At 35.3% G+C, this 12,702-nt stretch overlaps 1 protein-coding gene across 2 annotated transcripts in view; it reads right to left on the bottom strand.

Annotated features, from left to right (window-relative positions):
- Positions 1-510: 510 nt before the first annotated feature.
- TMEM38B (transmembrane protein 38B) overlaps positions 511-12,702 on the bottom strand; it is a 41,353-nt gene continuing 29,161 nt past the window's right edge. Inside the window, exons 6-7 of one of the 2 annotated variants that reach the window (XM_036330121.1) lie at positions 11,187-11,304; positions 511-4,080 (exon numbers count right to left, since the gene is read on the bottom strand). In XM_036330121.1, the coding sequence (XP_036186014.1) occupies positions 3,886-4,080; positions 11,187-11,304 (313 nt within the window). In that variant the 3' untranslated portion in view covers positions 511-3,885. The remainder of the gene's footprint in view (positions 4,081-11,186; positions 11,305-12,702) is intronic. The other variant, XM_036330120.1, reaches the window with a different exon arrangement.

Genomic DNA, 12,702 nt, shown 5'->3' on the forward strand with positions numbered 1-12,702 from the left:
GCCTCGCTCCCTCCTGTCTCTGTCACCTCCCTCCCTCCCATGTCCACCGCCTCCCTCCCTCCCGTCTCCCTCCCTTCCGTGTCCGCTGCCTCGCACCCTCCGGTCTCATCTCCGCTGCCTCGCTCGCTCCCTCTCCGCCGTTTCCCTCCCGTCTCCGCTGCCTCAGCTCCGTTCCCTTCTCCGCAGCTTCGCTCCCTTCTGCAGTGCTTGGCTTCCTTCTATGCTGTCTTCAGTCTTAGGTCTTTGCTCCGTGCCTGTGTATGCAAATTAACCGCCATCTTTGTTGGGTTAATTTGCATATCACTCTGATCGGCTGGTGGGCGTAGCGGAGGGATGGTCAATTTGCATGTTTCTCTTTTATTAGTGTAGATTATTCTCAAGGAAGGTTCAGTTGACAATCTATTTTTATTGAGATTGGGCTGAATTTTTAAGTCAAACTGCAGGATTACACAAAATATTTATAAAAATACATATCTATAAAAATCAACTTTATTCTCTTTAAAAAATACAGAAGTAAAAATAAATTTGTCTGACAGAAGTCCCTTCTTTTCTCTCTCCTTCACTAAACCATTGTTTGCTGATAATAATCCCAACATACAAATTGCTTCATTTTTCTTGATCCCAATGAAATCTTAATTCTCGTTATTAAGTGTCATGAATTACCAGACAGCCTGCATGTGAATTAATCTAAGGTCTATTAATTTTCCTATCAGACCTCTGCTCCACACTCTGTCACCACACACATGCACTAATGGGATATATATTTCGACCACTACCTTTCCAACCAGTTCTGTACCTACTCTGAGCTTAGAGAATTTACTTCATTTTTAAAAAAATTTCTGTTACCACATTCTTATTCACCATCTCTTAACTTAAATATCAGAATTGTGGCAAACCAAGATCAAACCTGCCTACAAAAAGTCCCTAAATAGACACATACAGAAAAGTCCTAAATTCCTTTAATGGATAATTGTATCACAAGCTCAGAAAAAGTTATCAATATATAAGCTGTACAATGATTTTCAAAAATCAGAGTCAAAAATTAGAGCTAAGTGACTTGCTGAGTGACAAAATTATTAATTTACATAACAGTACAGTGTTCTCTTTTAAGTGTTTCTCCTTTGTTTCAGATTCCGCAGATGGGCAAACAATGTCATGACTTGGAGGTAGGCAAAAGTTTCTTTAGACAGAAAATAATAACTATGAGTAAAATACTGGGAAATTAGATTGCTTCAAAATTAAAAATCCATGCTCATTAAAAGGCATCATTATAAAAATGAATAGGTAAGCCACAGACCAGAAAGAAAATAAGTGCAAAATACCTGTTTTACAAAGGATCAATATCCAAGATAAATAAAGAACTCCTACAACTTAATAATAAAAAGACAACTCCAATAAAACATGGGCAAAAGATCCGAAGAGACACTTTACAGAGGGCGATAAACAAATGGCCATTGTGCACACACAAAAAAAGTACTCTACATCATTAATCATCAGGAAAATGCAAGTCAAAAACCATAAAAATCACAATTACCCACTGAAAATGGACAAAATTAAAATGTTTGACAACCTTCCCCCACTACTCTCTTGGAGTCTTTCACAAGTGTAAAACTCAATTGTAATCAATTTGTGATTTGAGGTAGATTTTAATGAAATGGTGTTGGGCCTTAAAGGAGTAAACAAAAAATACATTCAAACAAAAAATACACCCATTCCACATATTTGGCTCCTGCAGCCTTTACCCTCAGCAAGGAAGAATGACTAATCTAAAAAGTCAGAATTTGGTATTAATTTGGCCACATTTTATTAAAATGTGAAATCACGGAGTTAAGCCAGCCAATGTTCTTGTCAGCTTTTTATCTCCTTTTAGGTAAGGAGACCTACCAGGTCTTGACTTTCTCAGGGCTACCAATAATAGGCTGTTAAGCCGGTCAAAAGGTCTCATTTATGCTACGTGTTGGGTAAGGAGTCTAACAATCTGCTTTGCAAATCTCGTCAAGTCTCTGGGCAGCAAGGTAGATTCAGGATGGGAGTTTCAGCTTAAGCTATGTTCTCCAATATAGCTTTCTCCTAAGATCCTTGAACTGAAGGTTTTAGGAAGCTTGCATAGATTTTTAAAGTTTGTACCAAAGTCCCATTTGGACAGTAATTATTTAGTTCACACTCTATCAGTCAAAACACCTGATGAGTTCTGAATGGGTAACTCAAAAAAACTACATATTTTAAATCATAAAAATAATGTAAACTTTATTGGTGCTAAATAACTTATTTTAATAGCTTTGTCTTTAACACAGTGTATAACAAGATTCCTGTCATTTCAACTACAAACCCAAACTTTAAAACTAAGTCAACAATTAGTAACATGTTAATTTTGAAAAGTACAAGAGTATCAATGTAACAAAGAACTCATATTTTTAATGCCTTTTGTCACAATATTAAAAATAAACTTCTTAGTATACAAAAGCTATCAAAGGTCCTACCCCACACCCCAGAAACTTTTTTTAGCAAGTAAAAGCATAGTCCCTGCTGGTGTTTGTATTTGTTTAAAATGTTTTAAAACTTTTAATTTGAATGTGATTAGCCATCCAAAAATGTTGGATACATACTAATTCTTTGCAGATAGGCAGGTTCATAGTCTGGATAGAAGAAATGTCAGTCACAGAATTTTAAAGTCATAACTGGACTTTTAAACTATAAAATAAAGCAAGAAAATCTAGAAGGAACCAGACATAATGTCATCAGTTTTCACTCAAGTGGACTACCATATGAGATTTTAGTTTCTGTTTCTTGGTTAGCTGGTTACTGCCAAAGGCACAAGGACAATTCTCATAAGAGCTGAGCATTTTCGCATAAGGGTAATTATTTTTAATTTAAAATAAAATAACATATGTGCATACATATTAAAATACAACATAAACACATACAAACTAGTCAGAGACATTTCAACTAGAAAACTAAAAAGTTCCCATTACAAAAGAGACATAAAAGGAAAATTTTTAAATTAAAATAATACTTTTTGTTGAATCATTAAGATGATACTACCATCAGTGTATTCAATCAGATAGAATATGTGAAATGCTGAGAATAATTTCTCCTATAGTAAAAAACAAATGAGTTTTAAGGAGAGAAAAAAAATATTAGCTTCTCAACTGAAACTTACAAAGCAAAACATAGGATTAGTAATTTATTAAAAATCATACCCCTGATTTTCTTTTGAGAAGAAAGCAACAGTATAAACAAGGGCATGAAATAAACTTCGAAACTCATGCTAATACTCTGTTCTCACTGAAAAAAAACTACTAGAAAAAAACTAATAAAATTTCAGATCTTTCCACATAAGGTGGGCGAAATATACAATGTTTGTATCTGAGATATAAACTAGTAATTTACTTTCTTTGCAATATAAAGTGATTTAGGTGAAGTTTACTTTTCCCAGTGTTCAAAATTAAACAGGAATTGTTTTCCGTATCTAGAAATTATAATGATAATGTGAAATAGAAGTTTAATTTTGCTAAACTAAAGCTCAAATAGATTTTAAAATATCTAAAGAAAACAAAAAGGATTTAATTTTTGTAATTTTGCAATGATAACAGGTTCACTTTCTCTAACACTGAAAAATCTAGCCTGCTTTTATCAATATAAAACTATAAAATAACCACAATATTTTTATATAATTTAGAAGAACAATTTCACATGATACACTCATAACACTGGAGAATTACAATCCAGAAAGAGATAGTCTCCCTGAAATAGAAAGAAGTTCTTTCTTTTTGTCACCTCCATTCCTTATGTATAATCTTTATTTCACATCATTTACAATAGAAATATTTATCACAATCTGATAGATAAGAAATTTTTTTGCCTTCTAAAACTCATCAAGTAAATTTACTCAGTCTTCTTAGTGCCCTTCTTTTTAACTTTATCTGAAATAACAGCTGTAGACTTTGTGGTCGATGTGCTTATTTCACTTTTCTTTTCACATGGTAAGAACTGCTGCTGCCAGCCAAACAATATTCGACTTACTGTAGCCTCAAAAGGAGCAAAAGGCACAATAGGAGTCTCTGTAGTCATCATGATTATCTGGAAAAAAAGTTCAATTTTGAATTTAAATATAAATGTTTATTCTCAAACTAAAAGGGATAAGTAATAAAAAAAATAGAGAAAAAATTCAAAATGTGTTCTTTTTTTATTGAGATGTAATCAACATATAAGATGCTAGTTTCAGGTATACAACATATGATTCCATTTATGTACATACTGGAAATAACAATTAGTCGAGTTAACATCCATCATCATAGTTACAAAAACATTATTTCTTGTGATGAAAATTTTTAAGATCTACTCTCTTAGCAACTTTCAGATATGCAATATAGTTTTATTAACTATAGTCACCATGCCCCATAACTTACTTAATTTATAGCTCGAAGTTTGTACCTTTTGACCCCCTTCAACTATTTGGCCCACCACCACACCCTGCCTCTGGCAACCACTAATCTCTCTTCTCTCTATCTATGAATTTGGTGTGTTTTCTTAGTTTTTAGATTCTATATGTAAATGAGATTAAACTGTATTTATCTTTCTCTGTCTTATTTCACCTAGCATAATGCCCTCAAGGTCCATGCATGTTGTCATAAATGGCAAGATTTCATTCCTTTTTATGGTTGAATATTTCATTGTATACATATTCATCATATAGCCTTCATTCATCTTTTGATGGCCACTTAGGTTGTTGTCATATTTTGGCTATTGTAAACAATGCTGCAATGAACATGGGGTTGGCATATACTTTTTTGTTGTTGCTGTTAAAATATATTTTTATTGATTTCAGAGAAGAAGGGAGAGGGAAAGAGAAACAGAAACATCAATGATGAGAGAAAATCATTGATCAGCTATCTCTTACACACCCTCTACTGGGATCCAGCCTGAAACCTGGGCATGTGCCCTAACCGGGAATCAAACCATCCTGACCTCCTGGCATTTTTGACTTAGCATTTTCGTTTTCTTCTGATAAATACCAGAAGTAAAATGTTAAATCATATAAAAGTTTTATTTTTAATTTTCTGAGGAACTTCCACACTGTTATGCATAGTAACCAATTTACATTCCCACCAACAGTGAACAAGATTCCCTTTTCTCCATATCCTCACCAAGACTTGTTATTTCTTGTCTTTTTTATAATAGCCATTCTAACAGGTGTGGGGTGAGATCTCGTTGTGATTTTGATTTGCATTTCCCTGGTATGATGTTGAGCATCTTTTCATGTACCTGTCGGCCATGTGTATGTCTTCTTTGTAAAGAAAAATATCTATTTAGGTCCTTTGCCTAGCAAACAGCAACAGCTGGAATGCTAAAGAGCGGAGCAGAGACTTCAGCAGGCAGGTTGAAGGTCCAGGGTGGGCAAGGTGAAACTGCCTGGAGATGCACTTCAGGTTTACATTGAGACCCCAAAAGGGTCACATTCCAGAAGGCAAACCTGAACAGAACAGCACTAACAAGGACTAAACGTAGCCATCAAGAGGATTCAAATAATCTGTTTGTGCCTTACACATGGCTGCTAGAAAAATGTTGAATGTAGTCCCTGCCTTCAAGGACCTTACAGACTAGTCAGAGACAAGCAAGTAAATCAGTAATTATAGAACAGTAAAGAGAAGTGCAGTAACAGAGGTTTGTCCAGAAACATTTAAGTACAAGATATAGATTTGGAAGTTATTACCATACAAGTAGAAGGTAAAGACATGAATATGAATGTGCTCACATGGGGAGAATACAGTGAAAAAAAATCCAAATATAATGCTCACCTCCAAGTTTATTGGGTAATATCTAAGAAAAATTTCCTTATATTAAACTATTCTTTGGATTAAATACTTACAGTAAGAGCTAGCAAAATTATTGACTTCATGGACTGCAAATAAAAGATAAAGAATTCAGCTCTAGCCAGTTTGGCTCAGTGGATACAGTATTGGCTGTGGACTGAAGAGTCCTGGGTTCAATTCTGGTTAAGGGTACAGACCTTGGTTGTAGGCTTAATCCTTGGCCGTGGTCGAGGAGTGTGTGGGAGGCAACTAATTAATTAAGTCTCACATCGATGTTTTTCTCTGTCTATCCTGCTCCCTTCCTCTCTCTCTAAAAATCAATGTAAAAATATCCTCAGGTAAGGATTAACAAAAAAATATAAAAGAATTCAGATAAAAACATTGGCCTACTGTCAGAAAAACAGCATTTTTATTTTTTTTTAAACAATATACACAAGAGAAGAGGGCCAGGATCTAAAGTATTTCCTGAGAACGTGAACTATAGCAAGTATTTTTCAAATCGAGTGTTTTAATAGAAGCTCTACTCCCAGTAGAGTCATCACTCAGCCAAGAAGTATTGCCAACATCAGGAGTTATTGCTGAAACAGACTCAGGAGGTTCAAGGACGGGCTTCTGTGAATTTAGACTCTTATTAGGCCTTGATTCAGCAAGGTGATACAAATATAATAGTGAAAAATGGAATGACCCCTTACTCTTTTACAAATAAAATATAAAACAATCTTCTTATTTAGCAAACTATTAAAAGAAAAAGCCTATTACCTAAATTGAATAACATCTGACTTCAAGTGACAGCCTTATAATACTTATATATGGAAATGTGAAAGACTTAGAATATATAAAGAAACCCTGAAAAAAAACAAAGTTGGGAGTACTTATATCACTTAAGGTCAAGACTTAATATAGTTATAGTTGGTAAGAAAGTTTGGTATTGGCTAAGGATAGACATATAAAGCAATGGAACAGCACAGAGTCCAGAAAGAGACCCATACCAATTGTAAGAACAATTGACTTTCAACAAAGGTGCCAAGATAATTCAATGAGAGATAGTCTTTTCAACCGATAGTGCTAAAAACAACTTTATATTCATATGAAAAAAATAACCTGACCCTTACCTCCTGCCAATTATAAAACTTAATTTGAGATGGCACACAATGCAATATACAGATCATGTATCATAGAAATGTATACTTGAAACCCTCTATGATCCTATTAATAAATGTCACCCAATAAAGTTAGTAAAAATATTTTTAAAGAAATGGATCATAAACCTAAATGTAAAAACAAAAACAATAAAACTGTAAGAAAAAAATGCAGGTGAAAAATCTTTACAACCTTGAGATATGGTAGAATATTTTAGCTAGGACACAAGAAAGCAGAACCATAAAAGGAAAATGATAAACTGAACTTCATCAAAATTAAAAACTTCAGCCGAAACCGGTTTGGCTCAGTGGATAGAGCGTCGGCCTGCGGACTGAAAGGTCCCAGGTTCGATTCCGGTCAAGGGCATGTACCTGGGTTGCGGGCACATCCCCAGTGGGAGATGTGCAGGAGGCAGCTGATGGATGTTTCTCTCTCATCGATGTTTCTAACTCTCTATCTCTCTCCCTTCCTCTCTGTAAAAAATCAATAAAATATATTTAAAAAAAAAAAACTTCAGCTCTTCTAATGACAATTCTAAGGAAATAAAAAAAGAAACCCACAAACTGGGAGAAAAATAATGGCTATATATATATATGTATCTCACAAAGGTCTGGTATCCTGAATATATAGAAAACTATTACAACTCAATAATAAGATAATCCAATTTTTTTAAGTGGGCAAAAGATTTGAACAGACACTGCCCCAAAGATGATAGATAAATGGTCAGTATGCACATGAAAAGATGCTCAACATTATTAGTCATCAGGAAAATGTAAATCAAAATGTAAATCAGCCGAAACCGGTTTGGCTCAGTGGATAGAGCGTCGGCCTGCGGACTGAAAGGTCCCAGGTTCGATTCCGGTCAAGGGCATGTACCTGGGTTGCGGGCACATCCCCAGTAGGGGGTGTGCAGGAGGCGGCTGATCGATGTTTCTCTCTCATCGATGTTTCTAACTCTCTATCTCTCTCCCTTCCTCTCTGTAAAAAATCAATAAAATATATATATAAAAAAATGTAAATCAATGAGCTGCCACATACCCACTAAGATGGCTTTAATGAAAAAGACAAGCACTGGCAAAGATGTGGTGAATTAGAACTCTCATATATTGCTGATAGAAATGTAAAATGATAAAGCCACTTCGGTTAATTCCTCAAAGTTCCTCAAAAGATTAAACGTACAATTACTATATGATCTAGTAATTCCATTCCTATATGATATACCCAAGAGAAATATAACACATGTCCACATAAAAACTTGAACGTAAATGTTCATAGCTCATTTTCATATTGGCCAAAAAGCAAAAGAACCCAAATAGCTATCAAATGATAGATAAATAAAATGTAGTATAATAAACCCTTGATTTTGCAGATCTCAATTTAACGGACTTCAGATTTAACAGACAAAATTTCTGGTCCAAATGTCATAGGTGAAAACGCTTTTAACCAAGATTTGCTTATAATTAAATTAATAGGTTATATTTTTGTTATTAATTCACGGTTATTTTTTTTTTTTAAATATATTTTATTGATTTTTCACAGAGAGGAAGGGAGAGAGATAGAGAGTTAGAAACATCGATCAGCTGCCTCCTGCACATCTCCCACTGGGGATGTGCCCGCAACCCAGGTACATGCCCTTGACCGGAATCGAACCTAGGACCTTTCAGTCCGCAGGCCGACGCTCTATCCACTGAGCCAAACCGGTTTCGGCCACGGTTATTTTTTAAAATATATTTTTATTGGTTTCAGAGAGGAAGGGAGAGGGAGAAATAGAAGCATCAATAATGAGAGAGAATCATTGATTGGCTGCCTCCTGTATGCCCCACCCTGGGGATTGAGCCTGCAACACAGGCATATCCCCTGACCAGGAATCGAACCGTGACCTCCTGGTTCATAGATTGACACTCAACCACTGAGCAACACTGGCCAGGTGATTCACTGTTATTTTTAACAAATTTTAGCGTATAGGCCATATGTTTGAAAAAACACTGTAGTAATTTCACCGACATAAATATTACATATCTACAACCATAGTCTACATACTTAAATCCAAGAGTCACCTCTGGTAAACAATGTTTGATAAATGATTAGCATATGATCACACCACATCACGCATACTATAATCGGTTCTGTTGTTGCGTGGCATGACTTTCTGCAGCAGCTTTAACTCGTGCCTGCAGGCTACTGTCCCCATGTACGATAAGCCAAGCCCCAGCTGTGTTACTCACAGTGATTTGTGAATACATGCATTTACCAGACCTATTCGGTATAAATTTAAAATTATTGTAATACAAACAGAAAACTTTTCTGTGAAATGAAACTTTTTATACATACTTAATTTTAATTACCCAAACATGTCTACATAAGTAAAAACAGGTAAACTAATTTTTCAATTTTTTAACATATGCATTTGTTATTATATAACGGACTTTTTCAGCTTTAAAGGACAACCCCTTACCTGAATCAGTCCATTATATCGAGATTTTACTGTATATCCACAGACTGGAATATCATTTGGCAATAAAAAGGAATAACGTACTGATACATACAATACTGATGAACCTCAAAATCCTAATGTTAAGGGGAAAAAATCAGTCACAAGACCACATATTATAGTATCCTATTTACATAAAATATCCGAATAGGTAAATTTATAAACAGAAAGTAGATTAGTAGTTGCCTACAGCTGGGGGATTAAAGGAAAATGTGAAGTGACTGCTAATGAGTATGAGGTTTCTTTTGGGGGTGATGAAAATGTTCTAATAACGATTGTGGTGATGGCTGTACAACTCTGTGACTATACTAAAAACCACTGAATTGTATACTTTAAATGGATTAATTGTATGGTATGTAAAATATATCTCAGTAGAGCTGTTACAAAGCAATACATACAGCCCCAAATTTGAGGACTGGAAGAGGAAGGCACATGTAAAGAGATGTTGCTTCAGATATCAAGTAATGCATTACTTGAATTACCACCACAGATAACCTCCATTGCAGAGACCACTGAAGCAGGAATAAATGATCCATATAGTGGCTTGGTTCTTTCTAAGACATAAATGTATGTAACATATACTACTTCCTTTTAAGAATCCTGTACATAAGTTTTAGCCAAAAATATCTAGGCTGAGAAACAGCTGTAAAATTTTTCTAGGCCTAGATAGTAAAGTTATTTTAAAATCAATTGCCTAGCTTTGAATAGGAAACAATCCTATATAATAAAAGGCTAATATGCAAATCGACCGAACAGCGGAACGAGCAGTCGCTGTGACACACACTGACCACCAGGAGGCAGATGCTCAACGCAGGACCTGCCCCCTAGTGGTCAGTGTGCTCCCACAGGGGGAGTGTCACTCAGCCAGAAGCCGGGGTCATGGCTGGCAAGCACAGTGGCAGTGGTAGGAGCCTCCCCTGCTTCTGCAGCAGTTGGATATCCCCCGAGGGCTCCCAGACTGCGAGAGGGTGCAGGCCAGGCTGAGGGGACCCCTGAACACCCCCCTCCCCTAGTGCATGAATTTCGTGCACCAGGCCTCTAGTATCTAATAATGGTAAGAATACCAATAATCAGAATTAGCCTCACAATATAGCTACAAATAGAATTCATAGGATATGTCAGACGCAGTAATAGAATGGCATACGTCACCTCCAATCCTCTCAACAATGATACAATGAAAATGAGGAAATCAGGATTAGAGACATTAAGTGACTTGCCTATTCAGGGATTAGAGAGTAAAGTTAGGTGTGAACTTAAGACAATCTGTCTCAAAAAACTGTGATCCTATATCATACTATCTCCTATCTTCAAGTATGAATAAAGCTTTGAACCAGACAATAACAATAAAAGAGATTGACCACAAATGTCCTAATATAAAATTTCTAAATTTTAAAGTTCAAAAGAACCTCAGAGAACATCTACCCAAGTACCTCATTTTCCAAATGAGATGACACTGTCTCTGCAGTCTCTGATCAGGCTTGGCTATTTTCACTACTCTCTGGCCTCCAATATACTCTGAGGCTATCTGCAAGTCTTTCCTGGTAGCCTCAGCATAAATCAAATGAGAAATCAGGAGAGATAAGTTTCAGAAAGTCATGGATTTGCTGAATAAATTCCCCAAAGTTCATCATTTTAGACTGTAATAACAATAAAAAATAAATATTCCTGTTACTTGCCTCATATGCAGAATTCTGATTACACAGAATCTGTAACAGTGATTTATTGATACTTTGAACTCTTACCTTTGTGACCACAAGAAACATAGTGTAGAGGAACATAAGATCATGCCTTGATATTTGCAGGTGCTCAGTGTGCTGGAATGTGAAGATAATTGACCCCAGCAGGGTTACCTTGGCAGGGCTGAAAATAAAACACACTTTAAGTCAGTAAGTCATTAACTAAATATAGATTAACTAAATATTTCTCAAAGAGTACCCTACAAAATACTAATTTAACGAGTTACTAATAGATATAACACAAAATGAGCTCTGTGAAATGTTAAGTTATATAAAATTAAATACCTTTCTTCACAGCATAAAGTATCAGAGATTTTAGAATGTTCATATATATTGTCACTCTCTGATAGAGTACAATTCTTTATGCAATATTTCTGGAACATATTTGACCACATAACACTTTCTCACGAAGGATCTGGAAATCCCATGTTTGTCAGCATAATTTGGGACAAGTAGATTAGTCCTGAAAAAACCTTACAATGCTAAACAGGCTGCTTGGATGGAATGGGGTTAGGAAAAGAAAGCCCCAATTTCTCATTTCCAGTGTGTAAATATTCCCATCACAACCAACTTCAGGCTGCTGTGTAAAGAGAAGAGATATACACAATTGGCTCTCATAAAACAGTATGAGCTTGCTCCAGCACATTACTTAGCTAACTCTAGCACAGAATATTTGCATTAGCTAATATCTTAATAAATTAATGCTGACTAGTTCAAGTCTGTAAGATGTTAAGCTACAAATAAGAAGCACTACTTTAATGTATGTTTGCCACATATTTAAAGCATATCTCAGTAACAGATCATTATCTAGCCCTTTATGGTGACAACTAGAAAAATATAAATAATAAACTTAGAATTTAAAAGCCCCTATCAGCCATTTTATGAAAAATTAGTTATTAATTTCATTATTACAAGCTAAGAATTGAGTTCAAAGCAGAGTTCGGTTTGGGCAACAGGGGTTTGGACTTTGCTTAACAATGATCCGGCAGCATTCCTGTTTTGGAAAAGTAATCTCTAAACTTTTAAATGTGTACCCAGCCCTATTGGTAAAGAAAGTATTTAAGACACTCCCTAAATATATTTATCAATTAATTTGTAAATTATATACATGTACAACTGTTATTATAAAATGTACAACAAATTGACATTTTAACAAGTTGAGATAAAAAACAAATGAAAGTAGGTTTGTCTTCATGTCATTTTGCTACTCTTTGTTTCTAATAATTTGGTGTCTGTACCACAGTGCCTCATCACGGGCATCCTCTAGTGCACACAAATTCCATTCTGGATTGAGTTCTCTTAAGAGCGTATATCCAGAAGCAATGAATCTGAGGAAAAATTATTGTAGACAATAAATTGGAGCAGGAAATTGGAAAAGGGCTGGGATTTAGGAAAAAGTCAATGAGGGTGGTTAGGAAAGTCAGGAAACATTTATGAAATTCTTATAGTAGTTTCCTGTGAAACTAGTAAATAAGCTATCTGCTTCCAAAATACAGTGGTGGAATAGGCATAGAATAACAGT

The sequence above is a fragment of the Myotis myotis genome, unplaced genomic scaffold, assembly GCF_014108235.1.
Source record: "Myotis myotis isolate mMyoMyo1 unplaced genomic scaffold, mMyoMyo1.p scaffold_m19_p_12, whole genome shotgun sequence".
NCBI lineage: Eukaryota > Metazoa > Chordata > Mammalia > Chiroptera > Vespertilionidae > Myotis > Myotis myotis.